The sequence below is a fragment of the Oikopleura dioica genome, chromosome XSR (assembly GCF_907165135.1).
Source record: "Oikopleura dioica chromosome XSR, OKI2018_I68_1.0, whole genome shotgun sequence".
Taxonomy (NCBI): domain Eukaryota; kingdom Metazoa; phylum Chordata; class Appendicularia; order Copelata; family Oikopleuridae; genus Oikopleura; species Oikopleura dioica.
In genome coordinates this window covers 7,478,516-7,501,585 of record NC_137294.1, presented here as the reverse complement: position 1 = coordinate 7,501,585, position 23,070 = coordinate 7,478,516, and the positions used below count along the sequence as shown (strand labels likewise).

Below are 23,070 nucleotides of genomic sequence, written 5' to 3'. Positions count from 1 at the left end.
GAAAACTGCACTTGCAGTTTTTTTACCATTTCCGGCCCCACAAAAGTTTTTTGAAATCATCAAAGCTCGTGAATAAGATTTTTTGCGAACGGATAGTTAGTTGTCATATTCTGATCCTTTGATTTTTCTCTCAGAGAGCATAAGACTGGGATTGCTATCAATAAAACGTTCTGGAGGGAAAACTCCTCGTTGTGCAAGTCGCGCAGCTTGAGAAGATGTAAATCGAATATCACCAAGCAAGTCAACATCGTCTCTCTCAGGTTTTTCACGCACGTCTTTATTATTTCGCTGGCCATTAATTCCATCTGAACTGTTCTCTAACATTCCTAAAATGTTATTTCATACCTATCGTCAGAACAGAATGAGTATCGAATTCTGGTATCGGGAAATGGGATTCACTCATCACGCCACATAAGCAATCAAAGGAGCCAACAGTATTCAAGCAAGACATAGAAGCGGGACACATTTGTTGTTCCGTGTCACACTCATCAATGTCTACGCATTCTCCGAACTCATTTTTTACAAAACCTCTATCACAAATGCATAGAAAACCACCATTTGTGTCGACACAACTTGAGTTTGGTAAAGCATCACAGGAAGATGGGTTCAGAACGCATTCATTCATCATTGATGTTTTCTTAAGAAAGTTATTATTCCTACTCAACGACCAAAGGGAGAACCTTTATTTTTCCGTCGAAATGTGAGAAACAGCCGAATTCGTCTCGGTATTCTGTTGCTTCCCCAGTTCCACCAGAACACAAAACTTGCTCGAACGAGCGGAACATAGAATGAACTGTGTCCCAAACCATAATTCGGCTGTCACTCTCTCCAAGACAGTAAGTGTCTTCAGGATAAAACCATTCAATTCCGCAAGTAGTGTCGCACGAGTTAATAACTTTGTCGACTAGAACCCAGCCAAAATCACTCCTAAAGCATAAGAACTTCGAATGTGAAGGTGAATTCGTATACAGTGCATAGACGGGATGTAAATTTACAATCTTTTCTCAGAGTTAACTAAATATCCAATTTTCTTTGGCGAGTCCCGTTAGCGGATATTCTTGAAACTCTTTCCTCGTTTGTTAGATTGAAAACTTTTGAATTTATCTCAACATGAGATGAACAAGTGCTTGTATCTCCTTGAAAGGAATTTACCAGCCTGTACTCTAGATAGTTAGGAAGTAAGTGATTGTGTTTAATTTGCGTTCCACAAAAAGACTTCGAGAGGCATGTTTGGGTGTTCGATTTGATCTCACATTTGTCATCCAAGCTATTGCAATAACCGTCAGAACACAGCGCATCATACTCGGGAAAGCAAGCTGATGTTTCTCCGGCTAAAAATAATTTATTTGGATTCAAAATACATTAAAACTTGCAAGGATCAAGCTCGAAACCATGTCGACATTTACACTCCCCAAGAGAGCACTTTGCACTTGCGCCGGCACAGTACCGCTCTGTGCAAGCACAGTCATCTTCATCTGAGCCATCGAAACAATCGCTACTCCCATCGCATCGAAAGCTGACGGGGTAGCGAAGTCTGTATTTTGTGAATTCTCCAACGGGCTATTTTATAGTTAATCAACGAAACTCATTTTCAAAAATTACCTGGTAATCATCGCAAAAGTTGTACGTATTGAAATGGGGACAATAAAGATTCTGAATGCCGAGTATATCTTCAGCAGAAAAGCGACTTCTTGCTACCAGAGGACCAATTGAACTCGTAATGAAATCCTCTCGAACAGAATCCATCTTTTTCGAGCAGCCTCCCGAGGGAAGAGACATAATGGAGAGAGGATCGTAAGGCGCTCCACTCTCTGATTTTTAGAAATAATTTTTAAAAAGAAAAGTTACTCATGCCTTTATGATCGACGTCCGTTACAGTAGTGGGAATTCTAGAGCATCCGGTACATGTAAGGGGACTGCCATTATAACGACAGTTTCTAACGCGAATCTCGCTCTCTTCAAATGCGAATGTCAAGTATTTTCGTGCAACGCGTCGCCTGTGCTCATACTCAGCGCCAAGAGTGTGCAGCAGCATTTGTCCCAAAGAAATATCATCATCGCATTTTGCCTGAATGGTCACAAGCTGAGTTGACTGCCCACCGTATCCTCTATACTTCGGGATAAAAACTTGTATTTATCATAACCTCAAATGCTCCCAATTATAAATAAAAATATTCTATAATCGTATATTAGACTCATCCCTAGTTGAAGAACACTGATAACTTGCAGCAGTATTATAGACAAATTTGATGAATGGAAGTCCATACTGAACGAAAAGATTCTCTTGAACACCAACATCCGACATGGTTAAACAAGTATGCTCATCCAAGTCATTGAAATGCTTTAAGAGTGTGTTCCTAACAGAGGTTGGAAGAGAATGGCCAAAGCTGTAGTAAACAAGAAATCCGCCTTTTTGATCTGGGTACTGATTCCACGTTGTGAGGGCATGCACTGCACTCAGCAAGAGCACAATACTCCCAAACATGTATGCCAAATAATCTGACTGGTTTATTCTCTTGCTCACTTCTCTATTATTTTTTTAACGCATGAGAAAATAAAGACCGGAATGAGCCGAAGATCACTATCACGCTGCACGTTGCATTCAAAAAATGTTCCAAAAAAATCTTGCGAGTTGTTTTTTTAGGATTTTCTCGACATTGCTGACTATATACCAGATAAAGCCATCAGGAACTACCTGATGAGGATCTATCAGGTAGTATTTATTCATAAGCCATATCTATTTATTGAACAATACGAAAATAGAATTTATAGAAAATATATTTTAAAGTAGTTTTTGAACTTATTATAAAAAGTGAGGTTCCCTCACCGGGGATGGATGAAGAGTGATATTGAGAAGAGGTGAACTTGTTGAAAATGGGCAAAAATAAGTGGTAGTTTCAGGAATAATTTTGAAATCGTGTATTTCGTAGGGGAGTACTGCGAATTTCATATTGGAAGACCATTCGATGTGAGATCGTTCGGAATTGACATAGTTTCGAGTTCAGCGCCACAAGCTTCAGTCACAAGTTGAAACTAAGACGTAATTTTAAGAAGGTACAATTTGTTCAATTTACCTCAGTACTCAGAACTGAAAACTCCTTCCTTAAACCTTCGATCTTTTCTGCACATCCAGCTTTGCACACGCGCTTTTCTTGAGATTCATGCTTACGCTAAAATACTCATAAATCACAGTATGACGAAATATAGCTTACATTTTTTGTAGGATCCACGAGAACGATGTCGCAGTCTTCGTTCGTCACGTGGGGCAGTGAATACAGATATTTCCAAAAGTTTGAAAGTGTGAAAGGAACAAAGGTCGGCTCCTTCATCAAACGCATTCTTTTGTTGAAACGACTACATAGTCGCTTCAGATTCTCTCGGCCATTGGTTTCGGTAAGTAAAGTTGTCACAAGACGGCTTAAATATATTGAACATATGGATTACAAGGCCTATCGTAAAATTGACAGATTAATTTTTAACGTACCTTGTTTGATCATCACCCTGCAAAGTAGGGTGGGTCACTTTTTAATCATTTTTCGAGCCGCACTTTCTTTTTGTGCTTATTTTAAAGCTCTCGTCGTGCTGATCATTTTGAGCACCCGAACACCTCTGTGCACTCCCGGGAAAGTACTTTTACAGACTCTAGAAAATCGTGAAAATCGCGAAATTTTGGCCGAATTTGGCTCAATTTTGCGGTATTCGGGCATTCAAAATGTCTACAGTTTTTTTTCCTGTCATTTCCCGGGGTAGTTTCGGGTACCAAAATGACCGGCTTAACGAGAGTAGTATTATCCTTTTCGTTTTGCGCGTTCGCACTATTCTTCTGAGAACAAACATCGCGGGGCGCGCGCTCATTGGCGGGCGCTCCGCCAATAGCGCTCAAAATTTAAAATTCAAGTTCAAAATCATTTTTCTCAAAAGAGAAGTTTTGCATGTTTTGTATTGTTGTTTGTATTGTTTTGGATTGTTCAACACGAATTCTTGAATAATTCATGTAATAGCCAGTATTTTTACCAGGTTTTTTATAGATTTGCTTTCGAGAAAAAACACGAGAAGATATGAAGAAAATCAACGAAGAAGAAATAAAGATAAGTAAAAAATTCAATAATTTTCTAATTTCAAAATTAAATTTGGTGAGCAATGCGCTCCAGACTTAAAATAAGGGTTGAATTAAAAACTGGGAGAGCTTGGTATCACTTGTTTGGATCTCGGTCCTGGGAAGTTTCTCGCTCATAATTAGGCTTTTTTAGTATTAGTTAGATTTTTAAGTCTGTGAGCATCGTGCTCCCATTATATTTAAAAATTTAATAGTTATAATTTTTCTAAATTCAAATCTAATCTAAAATGGTGAGCAATGCGCTCCAGACTTAGTTAGGCTTTTTAGTATTAGTTAGATTTTTTAGTCTGTGAGCACTGTGCTCCCGTTTAATAGAATTTAGTAGATATTATTTTTAATACGTTAAAATAGAAAAAATAAACTATATTTTCAGCCCCAGCGACTGGAAGGAAGCTGTCTTCGGCATCAAGCAGCTCTACGACGCTAACTGGATTATTTGCAACCCAACTACTCCAGGTAAAGCTTACCAATTTAGATCTTTCTTCACTAAAATTCTAGCCAACGTCATGCACGTCCATCGACGACAGATCGCTCTTCCATTCCGAAAGCCCCTCATTCTCATGACTCCCAAATCTCTTCTTCGACTTCCAGAAGCTCGATCCGAATGGTCAGAAATGGGCCCTGGCACACAGTACAGACGGCTCATCGGTGAAGAAGGCGCTGCCTCCAAGGTAAAATAATATCCTTCATTCATTACTTAAACTTTACGCCATTCAGAACCCAGATAACGTCAAGCGACTGATGTTCTGCTCTGGAAAGGTCTACTACGATCTCGTCAAGATAACAGGCTGCCCGAGGCTTCGAAAACGACATCGCTATTGCTCGAGTTGAACAGGTATTTTCAGCTTTTTTACTCAAAGGCTTATTCTTCTATAAGGTCGCTCCATTCCCATACGATCTCGTCATTCCCGAGCTCGAGAAATTCAGGAACGCCGAAGTCTATTGGGTCTAGGAAGAGCACAAAAACATGGGTTTCTACGACTTCTGCAAGCCCAGACTGCGAACTGCTTCCAACTGGTCCCGCCGAGTCCACTACGCTGACCGAGACTCCGTCGCCTCCGCCACTGCTAGTTCCAAACAAGTAAGATTTTCACGAAATTAGCAAAAGTTATTTTGCGTTTTAGGTTCACAAGATCGAGGAGGACAAGTTCATGAACGATGCTTTCCGAAGGGCGCCAAGGGTCGATTGTACAAATAAGCCACCTATTCTATCACTTACGAAGTACTGATTCCTCCCACAAAGAAAAACTATTGTCCTTAAAGCTTGTGTGTTCCCTTTTCTCACCTTCGTTCCTGTTGTTCAATAATTAATTAAAGTAATGCACCTACATGTACAAACCTCCGTCTCTTCCCTTACGTTCAACAAAATACCTTTTTAAAAATCTAACTGCAAAAAATTTTGCTTGTTTTGTGTCTAAGGAAAAAACTTAAACTCTTATTTATTCGGTCATTCGTTCTTTTGGCCCCGCAATTCATTGTAGCCTTCAGTAACTGGTATCAGCTAATCAAAGTAAAAATACAAACTGTGTGTACTAATAAGTTGAAAATACAGTAGAGCGCAGTCCGATACAGTGCTCAAATAGTTACTTGTAATGAGCAGTAAGGCGTCGAGTAAACCGATTTTGCGGAGAGTTTATGATCAATTAGACAGGTAAGAACGATTCTAGACGTCGAAACGGCTCTAGAAATGAAAAAAAACATGGCTTATCAACTTTTCAGTGAGCCTGAAGATCTGAGAAAAAAGCTCTCTCGGGTGCGTGATTCTTTCGATGCTTTGGACAAAGAACTTTTTCCCTCTGGCAGGCCGAAAGATATCTACCGAGAACCCCAGCTTTTTCCTGGAACAGAAGATGGGAGGGATAAACATCATCGTCGAGTCAGAACTATCAAGCCTGTGTTGAAACGAATCGTTGATCCGATCGAACCTTCCAGCGGAGAAGAAGATGATGATCTTGTGATTGTCGATTCGAAGCCGGGAAAATCAAGAAAGCACCGGAAAAGGTCGGGTTTCCGGGAAAGAAGAAAGAAACGAAAGCGGTCGAGATCTTCTAGTCCAAGTTAGAGTTGCAATTTCCCTTAGAGCATGCCCATTTTGATCTTTCTTTTTTCAACTCTTTCAAAAGTCGAAAGCATCGCTCAAGATCGCGCAGTCCTATCCGCCGGCGAAAGAATCGATCCAGAAGTACAAGCAGAAGTATGCATTACTGCTCGAAGCATCGATCGAAAAAGTCCAGAAGTGAAAAGAGGGAGAAACGCTTGAGTCGTCGGAAAAGCAGTTCTACGAGTAAAACACAAGAAAAACTTCCTCAGACTCTTCCTCCTCGACAGAACAACGACGAGCTCATCGAATCTCCCAAATGCTGTTTCTAGTAGCGATCAGTCCTGTTCAAGAACTGCTAGCTCTGATGTCTCTCGCACAGGCGTTCTCCAAAAAGAACAAAAGGGCAGTACAACCGATGTCTGGTCAGAAGCATCAATCAGAAATGCTCGACTCTCGATGATGATCGTGCAAGTGGATAAAATCCGAAACAAGGTGAAAAAAATCGAAAATTCCCGAAGCACACGCTGAAATCTGTTGGATAGTTCCTCATCATCAGAGCCGATTACTGGCCGCTCGACTGAATCTGATGGAGATAAGAATGCTGACACTAGGACTCTCCCTGCTCGAGCTGTTGCTAGTCAACTCGACGCTTATTTTTGAAGGTAGCTTATCTTACAGCAAACGCACGGTAAAGCATCTTTTCCTAGGTAACATCATCTGCCATCGTGGACAAGTAAATCGGTGAATCTGTTTGTCTCATCCGCGAAATGTTCAACTACGCTCGCGACAATCAACCCTGCATTATTTTTATGGACGAAATCGACGCTATCGGTAGCAGACATCTTTCAGAAGAAATCTCTGCTGATTGTGGAATCCAAAGGTATCTTTACTTCATTTTTACTAAAGCTTAATGTCGCTCGCAGTACTCTGATGGAATTGCTCAATCAAATGGACGACTTCGACACGCTCGGAAAGGTGAAAATGATCATGGCGACGAACAGACCTGACACGCTGGATCCTGCACTTTTGCGACCCGGTTGTTTGGACAAAAAGATCGAAATCCGTATGAAGCCACCTTAGAAAATCCTCGATCTAAACTCAATTCTAGCACTGCCAAATGAGCAAGCTCGACTTGACATTTTGAAGATTCACTCGCGTCCACTCGCTACTCACGGAGGAATTGACTTCGAGGTAATCTTGTTTTCGCTTCTCTCCCTTTTTCACCCCTTTTTAATAGGCGGTTGCCAAGCACTCGGATACATTTAATGGAGCTGATTTGCGAAACATTTGTACAGAAGCAGGTCTTTTGCAATTCGATCCGAACTCTTCAACAAAGCCGACCACTCACTTTGCAAGAACAACGAGACAAACTATTTCTCTCTCTCTCTTTTCTTTTCTTATCATCACTGTTTCTTTTTGTCAACTAGTCATTCAATACAAAGGCGATTGTTCACACGCATTCTTTAATTCAAAAAAAACTCGTGTTTTATCTTTCCTTTGCAATATAAGATTCATGATGGAAATAGAAAACTCAGCACTCGTTTGATATTTCTGACAGTTATCCTTATCTGTCTGCAGCGCGCATAAATTTAGACAGTTTTGTAATGGTGAAATTGTTGACCGATCTCAAAGTAGGAGAAATTCGTAAAGAGCTTGCTTCGGTGCAAGAAAGTACGAGGGGTAAGAAAGCTGAGCTTCTCCAAAGATTATCCGACTTTTTGACAAGCAATGACTTTAATCCCGATACCTACGATTTTGCTACTCATTCTCTGATGCCGGTATCTGACGGCGAAGGAGAACTTCACATTGTCGAAAATGAGCAAGAATCCTCTGCCACGGACGCAGAAGACCATGAAGTCCAAGAAATTCACGATGGAACCTTGAGAGTGACAGTTTTCGAGTCGAAGGATGAAGCTGACAGCCAATGTGATAATCTCCAAAATGGGGTTAAATTCGTGCACAAGCCCCATCGGTCGTTTCTACGACTTATGCAATCCAAGGGGGTCCCCAAACGCGGGAAAGATTGGCGATCATGGGAAACGTCGGCTATCGGGGTCATTCTACAGCCAATTTTTGGGTTGGATGGTTTTGGCGATTACGACTTTGCAGTTGTGGAGGAAATAAAAAAAACTCGAACTGGGCTAGAGTTTAGACATTGCATAGAGAGATTAGACTTGTTCTATTCTCTAAACATAACACCAGATGAGAATGGGGCTGTCTTAGGTGATGAGTACATACACACCATCGACAAACTTCTCTGTGCAGAAAAGAAGCGATTTTGTCTTCCCCAGCGCCACGAACTTACTTCATTTATTTATACACCAAAAAGCAAATGGAAGAGAAAAGAAAAAAAACAAGTTAAATTGCACATCTCGCCTGATAACTACCCCATCCTCGAATGGAAACATTTCCAGTCCATCGCCGAATGTTTCATCACCAAAAAACATCGGTACTACAAACTTTACATGAAAGAACGAAGCAAAATGACGAATGGAGTTTTCCGGAAACATATACGACAATCAGCAAGTGATTTTCATGCCCGATATGGTGATATAACAGCAAGATCCCATCTTGTGCAAATTGATCATATTGATGATTTTGAAAAGTCAGTATGAGTAAATTTACCGTTTAATCATTTTTCTACTAGTGCGACTCGAATCGCCCAAGAGGGCGCGATAGCTGAGGGAGATGGAGATATCAGCCTTGCAATCGAAAAATACGCCGAAGCAATCGCCTTGGATCCGACGAACAAGGTCTACTTCGGTTATCGATCGGACGCGCTCCTCCAACAAGAGCAGTTCCCCGAAGCTCTTAGGTAATAAGATTCAATTTTTATCCATCTCTCCTTTATTTCTAGTGACGCGGTGAAAGCAATTGAACTTGAGCCCACATGGCCAAAAGGCTACGCCTTGAAAGGGCAGATTTTGATGGCAACAAAGAAATTTGAGGAGGCAAAAGTCGAGTTCGGAATGATGAAAAAGTTCGATGAATCTCCTGACGAAGCTATCGAATGGTTAAATATCTGCCAGCAAGGTAAATCAAGCTCAAGGATCACTTACTTATTTTCACTTTTAGAAGAGGAAAAGGAATGTGCTCATCGTGAACGAACTGAAGAAAGCGTCAATCAAGCTACGTTGGAAAGAAAGCAAAAGGAGCAAGAGATCGCTTCGGCAGAAGATGAACAGCCTGCGCTCGAAGTAAAACGAAACGAGTATCGAGAAAAAACTGGTGTCGTCTTGGAGAAAGTCAGCAAAAGTAAGTTGATTAAGTCAGAACAATATTTACAAGAATTCAGAGCCTGTTCGGCGCAGAAAGCGTTTGTTGAGCAGTGACGAGGAAGACGCAGCGGCTAGTTCAAGCGATGAGAAGAAGAAGAAACAACGAGACTCGGATGAAGAGACACCTGTTCTATCGCCTTTCAATCCCAAGCACAATAATACAGAAGTCACTGAAGACGATTCGTCTTCCGATGATGATTCCAACGCAGAGGTAGCAGGAATAATCAATTATAGAGCTAAGTTTATCATTAAGGCCGATGTACAACAGCAAGCGATGCTTTCGTCGATCAGTGGTGAAGAAGCCGGACCACCAAAGCCACAGAAAGACACTTTGGTTAGTTCAAACGATGGAGCATCTACTGATATTGCGGCTCCAACGCCGGTGGTCGCTGCTTTGGATGATCAGAAGATCGCTGAAATGCGTGCCAAGATCTGGGAGTCGAACGAAAAGCTCAAATTGCTGGGCGCTAGAATCCAGAAGTTCGATAATAAGAGCGTTAACAGGATGAGGTTTCGCTCTATGATCGACTTCTTGCGTCTAGCTTACGATCAAATGTCGAAAAAGCTTCATCATCTCGTCGAAACCGCCGGCAAGGAAGGGCTTGCACCCTTGGAAATGGAAGTCGCAAGTTTGGGAAAATCGCTGGAGCAGTTGTCTAGCGATATTTTTGACAAAGAGGTGCACTGGCACAATCAGCAGCATGAATTGGACAGAATCAACCAAGAAAAACGGCAGCCACATCAGCCAGCGATCGCAACTCCTCATCAACACAGTCAACTGTCAAATATGCCGTCACAGCATTTTCAACCTCCTCCTCAAATGAGCTTCAACCAGCGATTTACTCCCCAAAATAATTTTGGCCCCCCTCAGCAGATTCCTCCTCATCATCAGATTCCTCCTCATCAGCAGATTCGTCCTCATCATCAGATTCCTCATCACAGACAGTTCATGCAACCACTTGGCAACAGCCAGATGAATTTGCCACGCCGTGGACCAGTGGCGAAAAATGGATGCAAACCAGCGCAATCCACAAAAAGAAAAAGAACAAAGAATTAAAATGAAGCTGTTCTTTTTGTATTTTATAATTTTGTATTTTTCGAGCTCTTTATAAAACCGGAAAAGCTGTCATTTTAGGATCCCGGCTCTCCTACAATATATCTCACATTCATGTGTAGAAGTTTATTAATTTATTTTCAGGTTCAGTTTACAAAAGCGAAAATATTTCCTAGGAAGTTTTTCCTGATCCGCTTTGAAGAGAAACAAACTTGGTGCGAAGCTCGCGACGATTTCGTTTTCGAGCAAAGAATTCCAGAAGGAAGCGAAGAAAAGTCTCTTGATAAGAATGGAAAGTTTATACGTGTTTTGCGCGAACGAGCGGAAAAGTTACTCAAGAATGAGGGTGGAAGTCGGCGCTGCGAAGGTAAGTCCGATCTTAAAACGAGATCGTAGGGGCCTTCATTCACGACCTGGAAGATGAATTTAAAACGGTCAGAGTTGCATCGCTGAATTCTCTTTGCACCTTAGCCGCTAAAGAGTCCACTGGAGATTTCGCCAAGCAGTCGATGGACTACATGGTAGACATGCTCACCGATGAATTGGAAATTGTTCGCCTGAAACCGATTAATAACTGCGTAAAACTGGCTTCGCGAGTTCCTGTTTTGCTGGAAGATCAGAATGAGAATGTATTGACGAGCTGTTTGCCCGATTCTAGGCGAGACATTAGGTAAAATCATTAAAGAATGGGCAAAAAAGATAATTTACGGGCGAAAAATTTATAAAGAAAGCGCTATTTCTCCGTTTCATCTTTATTTCAGAATTTCTACCCATCGATTACTGTCCTGCTGCCGTCTTCTGTCCAAAAATGCCTGAATCGAACAGTAGAAGAGCTCATCCAAAGTCTTCAAAAGTTCCCCGAGGACGAATCATCCATTTACGTAGCTGTTTGCTGCCTGTTAAATGCCGACGTCCCTCTTCATGCACAACAATTGTTGGCTCACAAGATCCAGAGCCCATTAGAAAAAGAAGCTGTCTGAGGCCTTGATCTGCGTTCGATCCTCTGGAAAACTCTTTCACAATGAAATCGGAAAATATAGATTTTTAAATGAACTTATCCGCGTTGTCTCTCCCAAATATCTTGGACCAAGGTAACGTGGCTTAAAACCTGGCTTATCGCATGAGCATCAGTCCGCTGCGCTCCCCCTCTCGCCTCGAGTTCGGAGGACTTTCATTTGGAGGACCTCTTTTTGCGCCCTCACGCAGATGTAGGGACTTGTAATTTGCTTGACCTCCCAAAGAAAAGCCACTTGACTAAAATTTATTTTGTTTTTAGGTCATCACCGCAGGTTAAAACTAGAATTATTGAATTGATGTATGGTTGGACTATTGCATTAAAAGGTTGAGCTTTTCTTATTCTTACAGCTACTGACTTTGAGTTTAGACCAAATAAAGATTGCTGATGCGTATTCAATGCTCAAGAAACAAGGCATCGTCAAGAAGGACCCGAAATTCGACGACAGAAGATTTCTCCCTACTCCTCAACAAAAAGAAAGGTACCAATTTAATCAAAATCAGTGTTGAAACATTGTTCAGGTGCGCATTAATAAAAGACGATGCTGAGGAAAAGCGACTGGCGGAACTTCTTGCGTCCAAGAATCCAGAAGACATCGCCCTGGCAAATGAAATGATCAAAACCATGTACGAGCAAGACAGTTAAAAGACCGATCGAGAGGCGCGCAAAATGCTTTTGATGACAGAAGCGAAGGAAAAATACATGCTCATGGATGATATGATTGCTGCTGGAGCTACGTAAGGCCAAGTTCTTCTCTCATTTATTAACACTCTCTGAATAAAGAGCGAAATCGGCGATGGCAACAGTCTATTCGGACTTGGAATCAATGAGGCCACAGCTCTTCCGTCTCGCGTCAGAAGCAAATTAAAACAACGATGAGTTGATGGCGGTCCTCAGGCTAACAGATGAAGTCAATCGAGTCATCAATGTCGTGAAAGATAAATACCCCGATGTAGTGGAGCTTTCGAAGTAAATTCTTTCTCATATTTCCTCCCTATTATTGCATTCTAGCGCTTCTACGCCAACTTCAAATGGAAGCAGCGTTCCATCATCTTGTCTCACTGCAACATCAAGTCCGGATACCCAAACTTCTCGCCTCCACGACCTCGGCGTCGACTTGAACCTGCTCGGCCTCGAGGATGATCCTCCATCGAACAGACCAGCTCAAAGTAGTGGAAATGTGATCGACGATTTGAAAACTCTGAACAGTATATTTGGGTCCTCTCCAATGGGAGAAACACCGTAAGTCTCAAGAATTTTCTCAATTTATTAGCTACGATCCTTGGCAGAGGTAGTTTTATAAAGGATTTTGTTCATTTATGCATGCATTTATTATCAGCTAACAATTTTGCCTTTACTCGTCGATTTTGATGATTACTGAAGTTCTAACAATTTTTTCAGTCAGCCAACTCTGCTGGATATTAACCCATCAGCACCTTCTGTATCCGCCATGACGAGCCAAGCCAGTCCCCAAATCGCCGTTTGGCCCACTCCACCCGAAGTGGCGGCTTTGACGGGAATCAAAGTCAATCTCGCTGATTTCCAGGCTTCTTCGACGACAAGAACTCTTGTCGACGATGATGGAGTCAGAGTCATCCTTGTCCGAGGAGAGAATAAAATTCAAGACAGAAGTGATGTCCCTGTACTGCTAGTCACTTTTGATTCGACAAATCCTGCACCTATCGAGAATTTAATGTTCAATGCTAAAGTTGCAAAACCTTTCAGGTACGAATCCTTTTCACTTCGAACCCTTTCAAACATTTTCTTTCAGAATAAAACTATTACAGCCATCAGGCAACGAGTTCCCTGCGTTCAACCCCGTTTCATCAACTTCTTCGCGCATTACACAATTGATTCTAGTGGGAGGGCCGCTCATCCCAAATCAACTGGCAGCTCTCTGCGCCAATACCTAAATAATGTATGGGTAGTAATTTATGACTGTGGTCTCTGTTCGTAAACGAATAAACTATTTTATCAATTTTACCAATTGACAGAAGCCCAAAATGGACATTTTGTCTTTTCTTAAGTTTTGAATCCTAGGAAGCATGCATACCGCGAAGCGGTAATATTGTTGAAGTATTAATTCTCCATTGCAATTTTCCTACGCAAAAGAAAGGGCTTAATTGATATTCGTGCATGTATATAATGCTAAAGGACGCAGGTACGCAGTTTTTACTAAAGTGAGATATGAAATGTACGTGGATTGTACTAAAAAATATGCATTCTTACTCAAGGAAAAATAGCGATCACCTTCCAAGATGCAATTTTCAGAGTCCAAAAAAGCACCTGTTTCCGGAATAAAAATAAAAAGAAGGAGAAAAAAAAAGCCAAATATTTTCCTCGCTATCTTTACTAATTCTTTTTATGCGGCGAAGTCTCCCCTTCAAAATCAACAGATTCGTAGGACAGACGCTTATCGGTCAACTCTGGATTCCTCTCATGATAATCGGACTTTTTGGTTCACCAAAAGTACGAAAAGATAGCAACAGACGAGTCTCATTTCCTGCAAATATCTCATCAACAAGAAAGTTTTCAAAAGTTGCATGGAGTTTGCAGATTTTTTCATTTTATTCAAAAAAGCAGGAAAAGAGCAAAAGTTTCGGGATAAAATTTGATAAAGATAGTATTGCTTGTCATTTGATGAAACGAATATGATGAAGGTTGTCTATTATGGCAATAATGAAGAATAAGTTAATCATTTTATAAAATAAAGCAGTAAGAGTATAAAGTAGTTTTAACAGAGTAAATGGTAAGAGGTACATTGTTTAGGTGAACTATAACGATTCATTTTATCATGATAAGAACATATATCTCTTTGAGAAAGGTTATTTTAATTTAACTAATTAAATATCAAATTGCTTGGAATAAACAAGAATATACCACAAATAATGTTTCATTTTGAAAACTTCGGAGCGTTTTTAAGCGAAATCTACTTTATATAGCTAATTTAGCTTCACTTTGAATAGTTGTCTCTTTCGAAAGGGATTTTTCCACCTCATTTTTTTATTTATGAAGTGAAGGAGAAACTTTCTTCTTATATTCGCTAGAAAATAGGGCGCGTAGCATGAGATCAAGAGTCGTGAATATTTGAACGACCTAGAAATTGACGTTCAAAAAGTTTTTCCGAGCGATGTTATATGGTTGACCTACTTCAGAAATTTACTATTGCCCTCAATATTCCTTATCTGTCCGACTTGTTACGTAAAGCTATGAACAGCATGCTCGAATCATTTGTTTTCTATTTCCGTGGTCCTTTATCCCTTGATCGGCTGATTTAGGAGCTTCGCTTTTTTCGCCATCATTGTCTGATTCAGTTGACGATTCTTGATCAGTCAGACCGATTTAGCGGTTATAAGGAAACGCCGGTGAAGACAAGGCTCATTTTATCCAAGAAATTTATTTTTTTTTGTGTTGACAATGGAAATCGACGCTCTCATGAGAGAACGCGAAGACCGCCTCGGTCTTCGAGATTTAGCCCTCGAAAAAGAGAGTGAAAGTAAGTCTGATATTAAGTAAGACAGAAAGATTATATGCGATTTAGGGGAGGATGAAATCAATGCACTGGAACAAGAGCGACAGGAATTGGAACTACGATTGTTTGAGATGGAAGAAAGGGTTATTGAAGCCCAGCAGGAAAGAGAAAGATATCAAGCACTTGCACAGCTAGCGCAAAATGATGCTGATCGACGTAAGCTTTTAAATTTAACACAGATAAAGACACTTATCCCGAATTTTAGTTGAGGATGAAATAATCGTGAGAATCAATGCTATGGAAAATGAAGAAGAAAACAACGACGAGGGTTTCGTAGAGGTGGATGAAGATTTGGATGATCTGAGCGACGAAGAGAATGCTGATTGATGATTTTTTTTTGACGAAGTACACTGAAAACAGGTTGACACTTGTAGCTGACTCAATTGGAATAAAATAAATAACTACCTTCAATACTATTTGTATTTTTCTATGCAGTCACTTCGCATTCGCAACATGGTTTGAACTTCAGATTCAGATTTATAAGTCAGCTGAAGGGAGTCGACTTGATTTAGGTTTCGAATATCTGGGAATTCTTTGAAGCCGATTTGCTTGCGTTTTGATTCAGAGTTCGTACTAAATTTTGCCAGCTAAATAACAAGCAATTCATCTTACATTAAAAAAACGATAAGTCTTTGAAATTCGACGAGTAGTAAAGACGGGTCGTTGAATTTCTTGGCATTTTTTTTCTAAGTCGTCTATGTCGTCGTAATTTTCAAAGATATCGTAATCAAAATAATCTCTTCTTTCTTTCTCCAACGACGCGAAAGAACTCCAATCAAGGGGAATAACCGGCAAGAACCTTGTTATTATAAATAAGTTTGTATGTTTTTGGCGTTTTACCTTACTACGTTTTTTCTAAATCTGCCATTTATTAGACCCGATAATATGTTTTCGTCTTGAAGCCCATTCAACTTCTTGAGTTTCAAGCAGGCCCAGAAATTTTCAGTTGGGAACCCTGGCCATAAACAAATCGTACATACTCCATGAAAGTTATGACGCCAAGAAACACTGAAGTTTTCAAGATAAATCGCGTCGAAGATATTTAACTCTCCGTAGAGCCTTTCGATATCAATTGGATCGGCACGTCTTTTGCGGATGGTGATTTTGATTATATTTTTTCTAGTATTAAGAAGAAATAGTGTAAGCAAGCATCCGGGAATAATCGATTTAAACATAACCAGGCCAGCAGTTGAAATCAACGGATTAACAGAATTTCGCCGATTTTTGCAGCTCCCGATTTCCCAGCTGTCTATTTTCTCTGGGATTACAGAAGCCAGCTCATCAGGATTAACAGCACAAAATGCCTTCATTTACGTCTTTTTTCGTTTTTTTCTATTTTGAGGTGCAAAAACGGAACCGTGAACTAAGCTAATCAATTGTTTGCAAATGAATTGACACTGTTATTTTATAGTCGCGGAAGTTTTATTTCTTTGCGGAAAAAAAGGCGAAAAAGTGGACAAGTTGATCTGTGAAATGAAAGAATAAAAAGACAAGCTAAACGATGAGGATGAATAATTATAATAAGTCGAGTACTGGAGGAGTTGTTTTATTCGTCTGAGTCGGACGAAATCGTTATGACTGCATCAGTTTTCGCTTTTTTCGTAGCTGGTTCCTTGAATAAGGTCTTTGGGATTGGTAGAATAACTTTGCATTTACCTGAATCTCCTCCGAGTTACGACGAAATAAAAATCTTTTCCATGCCGGTTTTCCGGCGAGTCTTAATTTTGAAGTCAGAACTATTCTCAATAAGAGTTGAGACTAACTTTTGACGATATAAAAAGGGGTTCTTCTTTCGGGGCGTTGAAGGATTGATCCTTGTTGGGTCTTGATAATCAAAATTGATTGGAGTCGAAGGTCTAGCTGGCTAAAAGATAAAAGTCAGAATATGCACATAGAAGTAATAGATTGCCTGGAAGGAGTCGTCGTCGGAACTTTCCGAGTTGATGTTGCTTGCGAGTGCTTTAATTCTATCCGCAAGGCTCGTCTCGTCGTCGTTATCTCTCAGTTCTTTTTGAGTTTGCTCGTTCTCAGCATCGAAATCTCTCGTGTAAAGGTCTTGTGGGTCATCGTCCGCCACAGTTGGGTCATCATTGATTAACTCGCTCTCGGATCCTGCTTCCTCATCGCTTTCCTCCCTCTCTCCGAAGATCAGTCCTCGATGGACCGTTTGATCGAGATTTTCTTCATTATCCGTGTCATCCTTAATTATGAAATGAAACTTTCTTCGGAAAATTAAGACTAACTGAGCTAAAGTCTTCTATTTTCAAATCACACCGCGATAATTGTCGCTCCAAAATTTCGTCTTCTGTCAAAATGACGGTTTCTGTTTGAGAGTCGGAGTCAGGACAGTCAGGAAGTTTTTTGCTGTTTTGAAAAAATCTTGTAACCTTGACGCTGTCGAATTTTCCGATCGGGAGGCCGCAAAACGTATTTTGTAGTTTCCTAAATAAGATTGAGTTAGCTTTTATCAGAAAAATTGGAAACTTACGAGAACAAACGCGCTTGCATCAAAAATTCTGCAATCGAAACATCCTCACTCAAGTTTTTGACGACTTCATTGGCATACAATGATTCGTACAACGGTTTGTTGCGCGCGATCTTTTTCAATTCGTTATCAACGTCGTTTTCGTCAAAGATCATCTGACCGGTAAAGGGCGTTATCGCTCTTGATTCAAATTATGATTGTTTCTTGAAGAAAAACTTACTTTGAAATCAGTGAATAAAACCGGCCGTCGAGAATTCCTCCTTGAAATGATGCAGGGTCCAGGCATTTTTCCGTTGCTTTAACGAGAGTACATCCATCCCGGTTTCCAATATCCATCAGGATTGTATAAACCTGGATTTTTCCGTCAAATCGCATCATGAATCGCGCGTTTTCAAAACGTACGAAAGAGAATTGAGGAACATCCCCGAATTCTTGAAGAACAATTTGATGCCTCGGAGTCGGTGCGACAATCCTCAGCAATATTATCGAGCTTCCGTCCATGACGCAGTGAAGAGTTAGTTCGATTAACCTGATTACAAATAAGAACTTTTTACTAGGGGGTTTTTCATACCTGTCATTGTAAAATTTTTTAGATCCGTCTTCGATTGTAAACAACCATCCGCAAAGGCCTATGTCTTCGAAATCTTTGTTGGCAATCCATTGATTCTCACGTATCTTTTTCGGAGGTATTCGTTTTAAGCCGCAAGAGCTTTTTATTTCTTGGAATTTTCTCATGGTTCGTTTTTGCAAAAAAAAACTTTGATGTTTTTTGGGGGGATTATCACGAAGGATGAATGTCGTGAGAATTGCTGTTGGAAGGAGAATATTTGTCGCTGTTGCACTTGAGGGAGCTATTGCAAATAGCACAATTGAGCTAAGTTTTCAAGACCTCTTCGCAGTTGCTCCAAAGCAAACCCATAAACGCTCGTTTCCTAAAATTTTCGCACCAAAGAACTAAGAAACCACGTTCAAAGAGAATACACAGCGATGAATTGCAACTGGTTTCCCGGACTTTGCGGCAACAATGGCGAGGTAATAAAAAGATTTTTACAAATTCCACTCATATAAAAAATAGGAAACAGAGTCATATAAAGTTACTACGGAAACTGTTAGTCGAGAAACTACCGCTTCTTATTTTGAGTTTTCCAAGAGCGTAAATGATCTGGAATCTTCCTTGCCCCAGACTCGACCAACATTTATGCCCGAGTCAATATCCGTAGAGACTTCTATTCCATCGTCAGTCACTACAGATATGAACATATTTTTGTCGACTCCTGGCCATGAGCTTATCGAGCCGATCACATTTTTGTCGACTGCTGGCCAAGAGCTAATCGAGCCGGTCACATTTTTGTCGACTCCTGGCCAAGAGCATATCGAGGTTTATTCTGAGCGTCCGACATCAATGTTTCGTGAAGATACCTCAGCTACAATTTTATTTTCATTTACATCTCTACAAGACCAGAGTCAGGCTATTTTTGAATCTCAGACCACCATTCATTTTCGAGACACTACAGCTGTAACTACGCTTGAGGATTTTTCCCATAAAGCAACGACAGCTGTTTTCGAGGCCGAGACGCTAGGTTATTCCACAGAGGCTTCTCAAACTAAAAGTTCCGTAATTTCACAAACATTGACTCAGACGGGTTTGAAGGCGCAAACAACTCAGACTTCTTTCGTGCAGACGTCAACGTCCTTTGACATGTCTGGAGTAAGAGCGCTTTTAAAAAACGAAAGACTAAAAAGCTATTTCAGACGGATGGAACAACGGAGACTGCCATAGCAAGCAAAGAAGCAAACATTCCGGGTTGGCTGATCGCGGTCCTGGTTATTCTTGCAATGATTGTTCTCGTCGTTTGCATCGGCTGTGGTTATCTTGTAAGTTTTTATCATCTGAAACTATAAACAAACTGAATAAGGTGTACCGGCTGTACAAGTGCATCAAGGGATCCCAGCGAGAGCATGACTACGAGATGGGGCGTCCGAACAAAGACAAGGATCGAAAGAATGAACACAGCGACCAGGAAAACAAAGAAGATGACCCGCATCGAACAAGCCACCCCAAAAACGCTGGAATGGGCTTCAGGGACAGTGATGAAAACCATCGGCCTGATGAACCTAAGAAGGATGACAATGGTGATGCCGGATCAGACACTTCACAAGGTAATTTTCTCAATAGAACTTTTTTTGGCAATTTCTTACTTTTATTTAAGGTGGAAACAACTCCAATCAAAAAACAAAGAAGGATGAGAAGACCGAAAAAACGAATACACAAGGTAATATCAGTTTTCACTTTTCTACCGTTTTTAACATATCGAAGAAGACGGAGGAACAAAGAAGGACATCAAGGAAGAGAAAAAACAAACAATTTCAAAAGACGCGGCCAAAAAAATCCCAAAAAAAAGTAAGTTTTTCTCCGATAAGAATGCCACAAAATTAACTCTTTCCTCTAGAAAACGTGTTTAATCGCGGAGGGAAGTTTCCATGGAACCCAAGCCCGAAATCCAGCAATTCGCAACCATCGACAAGCTTTTTGGCGCCGATTACTTCACCAATAACGGCTGGAATACAGACAGGTAACTTTGACAACAATTTTTTCAGCTCCTACTCACCTCTTTTTAGCTGCAAACAAGATCGCGACTACCCTTCCACGAAACCTTACCGTCCAATTCGAGCAGGATAACAAAAGTAATTTATTTTTATCAGACAAATATCCAAACTTCTTTTAATTAGCGGTCACCGTTCGATCGGTCAACCAAATCGAGGTCAAACCGAAGCCAATGCCTGGAAAAGTTACGAAGCGCCCCCAATCGACCACAAGCACTTCAACAGCAAAGATCAGAGTCACGACGTGTGTCACTTCCAGAGCCCCGACCTGTTCCTCCTCCAGCAATTCGATCTGAGCCTCTCCAAGAATCACGACCTGAGCCACTTCCAGAGCAACGACCTGAGTCACTTTCACAGCAACGACCTGAACCACTTCCAGAGCAACGACCTGAGCCGCTTCCACAGCAACGACCTGAACCACTTCCAGAGCAACGACCTGAGCCTCTCCAAGAATCACGACCTGAACCAAGACCTGAACCTCTCCGAGAACTACGACGAAGCAATCGTCTTATGACACCGAAGAACTACGTTGAGTTCTCTTCAGACGAGAGTCTTTAAATCGCCCTACATCTCACGAAATCCGCATAAGAGATAACTTTTGAAGCCCCTGTATATTCTCAAATCTGCTTTTCATGCGTTAGAAAAGATAATCCAAATAAAGAGTGAATTGTGTGAAAATCCGTTTGAATTTATTTGTTAGCATGTTAAGGTTGACATAAACGAAAAAAATAATGAAAACATAAATGACTGAAGGAATCAAATATATCCAGATGCGTTTTTGAGTGGGGTTGCAGTCACTTGGTCATCAGCAATCTGCCATTTTACATAGACATTGTTCAGTGCATTCTTTGTTGTTTTTCGAATGACGATCTCGTTTTTACGGGCTACCATGCCTGTCATTGTAGCGCTGAACTTTTCATCGTTAAGGAGAGAACGTACGAAATGTTCCACCGGTGTTTCAATATCCTTCTTGACGCCTTATTATGAGTTGAAAGAATGGTTTTATTGTTACAAGTGAGCTGAAATTAACTTATTGAATACTTTCTAACCCAAGCCTTTCGTTGATTTTTTTATTTTTATATCCCCCTTATCATTTTTACCCTTGAGAATATAACATTTAGAGCTCAAGCCGCAATAAGTGCCTTGCCCATATATCCCACCCTCGATTTTGAATAAACCCGGCGTTTTCTCCAATTTTTTCAGCAATTTTTCGGCTTCCTTCTTAGAGTTATTTGATTCTCGCAGCATCTGGTCAGTGACTTTTTCAGGAACCATCCATGTGTCAACGAAATTTTTCCATGACTCCTTCTTCTCAGATTTGACGAGTGTTTCAACATCATCACCTGTATAAGCAATCATAATCGAATCGGTGTCTGCGTAGCAAAGTTTGAATGATCCTTCCTTCAGATGAGTGCATATATTATCAATGAAATTGAACATGACCAATTTGCTTTTCTGATAGACTTAAAAAATATTAAGAGACCAATTCACGAACAAAGACATACTAAATGCTGAAATATGTGTTGGAACGCTATCTCTCTGCGTTTTCTTCTTTTTGACAATTTTGACCAAAGATGTGGGTCCTTCAGCACTGATGATTTCATTTTTTTCGAGCAAAGGCGATCTGATGTAGCGGTATAAATCAGCATCATCGATGTATTTTGTTTCCCTGTATTTAGAAACATTCTTGCCAAACAAACCAGTGACAATATTAAGTACCAGCTTTGAAAGTTTTTCGCCAACTTTGTTCTCGGCAATATGATACCGGATTCGATCAGCGACCAGTCTATCGACGAAAGGAGCCATCGGTTTTTCCTTATTGTACATAAGAAGATAATGAACCTTCTAAAAGCGACATGATTAAGTTTAAAAAATCTTTTAGCGAACCTTAATAATATATCCCATATCCAAATAAAAATACAGTAGAGGAGTGATAAGAAGCATTTTTTCTCCGCTAGAATTATAAATCAATGTGTTTTGGCTCACAGGCATCTCAAGATTTCCGATTTTTTGATTTTCAGATAGCATATCTCTTTCTATCTGGGTTTTCTTAAAAATCATAGGAAATTTCAGATCTCCATATCGATTATAAACAGCTTTACTTGGCTCAATTTCCACCATTGCGAATCCAAAAACTTTTCGTTCCATCAGAGCATCGATTAGATCTTTTTCTCTTAGTTTCTTATCGTGGAAAAGAAAAGGACACCAATCTGGAGCCCAATTTTCTCTGGCATTACGAGCGAATTCTTCATCGGCCATGTTTCTTTTCATAAATTTGTCGAAGTGACATTCTCGCTTTATTTTAAGGATGTCGATTTTCTTCTCTATGAATTTCTTTCTTTCCTTGTCCCGTTCTTCGTCAGCGTCCTCATTTGTTTGGATTTTACATGAACGACATTTGTGCCAATAGCAGCCGTAAAACTCAACTCCCCATCTGATATTGTCTTTCTCATAATATCCATCAAGAGAATACTTCCCAATTTTCTTTTCGCCTATGTGATACGCATGTTGGATATCCACACCAGATTGATGTCGCAGATATTCTAGATACTGCAAGCTTTTGAGGGAGATTGATTCTTTGCCCTCATAGAGCAGATTCAACTTGAAATATCCAACATCACCAACACGAGTAGCGTCACCGATATCCCCAGGATATACAGCGATTCCAGGACCACATGGCAGAGAATCCTGTAGAGTAAAAGGATACAAACTATTCGCATCAAGCTGTTTAATCATTTTGAAGAGTTCGCCATTGTCAGCATATCGGGCGGCATGTGGAAGAGGCCCATCTGGTTGGTTCAATTCGATCAGTCGGTGAAACACGTGCGTCATTCCTCCTGTCAAGGCTTCACGGATGTCCTTTCTCAATTCAGCATCAGTGATCGAGTAGATGGGTGTCGCACGCGCGTATTTACCAAACGCAATCTTTTCAGCAACTTGCGCC

General features: G+C 40.6%; 6 protein-coding genes across 6 annotated transcripts in view; 4 read left to right on the top strand and 2 right to left on the bottom strand.

Annotated features, from left to right (window-relative positions):
* Positions 1 to 95: 95 nt before the first annotated feature.
* On the bottom strand, positions 96 to 994 carry LOC145708657 (uncharacterized). Its single transcript, XM_081786354.1, has 3 exons — positions 681 to 994; positions 346 to 637; positions 96 to 305 (listed from the first exon to the last, which is right to left on the bottom strand). The coding sequence occupies exons 1-3, from the start codon at positions 807 to 809 to the stop codon at positions 97 to 99; spliced, it is 630 nt and encodes a 209-aa protein (XP_081642480.1). The 5' UTR covers positions 810 to 994; the 3' UTR covers position 96.
* Positions 995 to 2,736: 1,742 nt separating this feature from the next.
* The window catches only part of LOC145707350 (uncharacterized), a 37,527-nt gene continuing 17,193 nt past the window's right edge, over positions 2,737 to 23,070 (bottom strand). Inside the window, exons 11-14 of the mRNA XM_081784872.1 lie at positions 3,485 to 3,509; positions 3,213 to 3,417; positions 3,075 to 3,170; positions 2,737 to 3,033 (exon numbers count right to left, since the gene is read on the bottom strand). Coding sequence (XP_081640998.1) covers positions 2,947 to 3,033; positions 3,075 to 3,170; positions 3,213 to 3,417; positions 3,485 to 3,509 — 413 coding nt within the window. The 3' untranslated portion in view covers positions 2,737 to 2,946. The remainder of the gene's footprint in view (positions 3,034 to 3,074; positions 3,171 to 3,212; positions 3,418 to 3,484; positions 3,510 to 23,070) is intronic.
* LOC145706776 (2-oxoglutarate dehydrogenase complex component E1-like) lies at positions 3,765 to 5,613 on the top strand. Its single transcript, XM_081784216.1, has 7 exons — positions 3,765 to 3,771; positions 4,029 to 4,092; positions 4,491 to 4,573; positions 4,616 to 4,788; positions 4,835 to 4,952; positions 4,995 to 5,198; positions 5,242 to 5,613. The coding sequence occupies exons 1-5, from the start codon at positions 3,765 to 3,767 to the stop codon at positions 4,946 to 4,948; spliced, it is 441 nt and encodes a 146-aa protein (XP_081640342.1). The 3' UTR covers positions 4,949 to 4,952; positions 4,995 to 5,198; positions 5,242 to 5,613.
* On the top strand, positions 6,682 to 7,666 carry LOC145706774 (26S proteasome regulatory subunit 10B-like). Its single transcript, XM_081784214.1, has 6 exons — positions 6,682 to 6,820; positions 6,866 to 7,038; positions 7,082 to 7,221; positions 7,267 to 7,349; positions 7,396 to 7,509; positions 7,586 to 7,666. Exons 2-6 carry the CDS (start codon positions 6,926 to 6,928, stop codon positions 7,664 to 7,666), a joined length of 531 nt encoding a protein of 176 aa, XP_081640340.1. The 5' UTR covers positions 6,682 to 6,820; positions 6,866 to 6,925.
* On the top strand, positions 7,732 to 11,384 carry LOC145707352 (uncharacterized). Its single transcript, XM_081784874.1, has 7 exons — positions 7,732 to 8,763; positions 8,806 to 8,973; positions 9,016 to 9,191; positions 9,234 to 9,413; positions 9,454 to 9,647; positions 9,690 to 11,160; positions 11,252 to 11,384. The coding sequence occupies exons 1-6, from the start codon at positions 7,763 to 7,765 to the stop codon at positions 10,491 to 10,493; spliced, it is 2,523 nt and encodes an 840-aa protein (XP_081641000.1). The 5' UTR covers positions 7,732 to 7,762; the 3' UTR covers positions 10,494 to 11,160; positions 11,252 to 11,384.
* LOC145706770 (ADP-ribosylation factor-binding protein GGA1-like) lies at positions 10,831 to 13,443 on the top strand. The gene is given in 9 exon segments (XM_081784209.1): positions 10,831 to 10,857; positions 11,252 to 11,475; positions 11,477 to 11,581; positions 11,767 to 11,831; positions 11,875 to 11,986; positions 12,027 to 12,149; positions 12,517 to 12,747; positions 12,907 to 13,230; positions 13,277 to 13,443. Coding segments are annotated over 9 exon segments (1,353 nt in total). The 3' UTR covers positions 13,419 to 13,443.

Excerpts from the sequence above, each read along its gene's own strand:
- LOC145706776 (XM_081784216.1), top strand. Across the intron at positions 4,093-4,490 it reads CGAAGAAGAAATAAAGATAA|CCCCAGCGACTGGAAGGAAG; the intron begins GTAAAAAATTCA and ends CTATATTTTCAG. Across the intron at positions 4,574-4,615 it reads TTGCAACCCAACTACTCCAG|CCAACGTCATGCACGTCCAT; the intron begins GTAAAGCTTACC and ends CTAAAATTCTAG.
- LOC145707352 (XM_081784874.1), top strand. The coding sequence starts at position 7,763 with ATGGTGAAATTGTTGACCGATCTCAAAGTAGGAGAAATTCGTAAAGAG. Across the intron at positions 9,192-9,233 it reads GTTAAATATCTGCCAGCAAG|AAGAGGAAAAGGAATGTGCT; the intron begins GTAAATCAAGCT and ends TTTCACTTTTAG. Across the intron at positions 9,648-9,689 it reads ATGATGATTCCAACGCAGAG|GCCGATGTACAACAGCAAGC; the intron begins GTAGCAGGAATA and ends TTTATCATTAAG.
- LOC145706774 (XM_081784214.1), top strand. The coding sequence starts at position 6,926 with ATGTTCAACTACGCTCGCGACAATCAACCCTGCATTATTTTTATGGAC. Across the intron at positions 7,039-7,081 it reads GCTGATTGTGGAATCCAAAG|TACTCTGATGGAATTGCTCA; the intron begins GTATCTTTACTT and ends TGTCGCTCGCAG. Across the intron at positions 7,222-7,266 it reads GGACAAAAAGATCGAAATCC|CACTGCCAAATGAGCAAGCT; the intron begins GTATGAAGCCAC and ends ACTCAATTCTAG.
- LOC145708657 (XM_081786354.1), bottom strand. The coding sequence starts at position 809 with ATGGTTTGGGACACAGTTCATTCTATGTTCCGCTCGTTCGAGCAAGTT. Across the intron at positions 638-680 it reads ATTTCGACGGAAAAATAAAG|AAAACATCAATGATGAATGA; the intron begins GTTCTCCCTTTG and ends AACTTTCTTAAG. Across the intron at positions 306-345 it reads TCATTCTGTTCTGACGATAG|ATGGAATTAATGGCCAGCGA; the intron begins GTATGAAATAAC and ends AGAACAGTTCAG.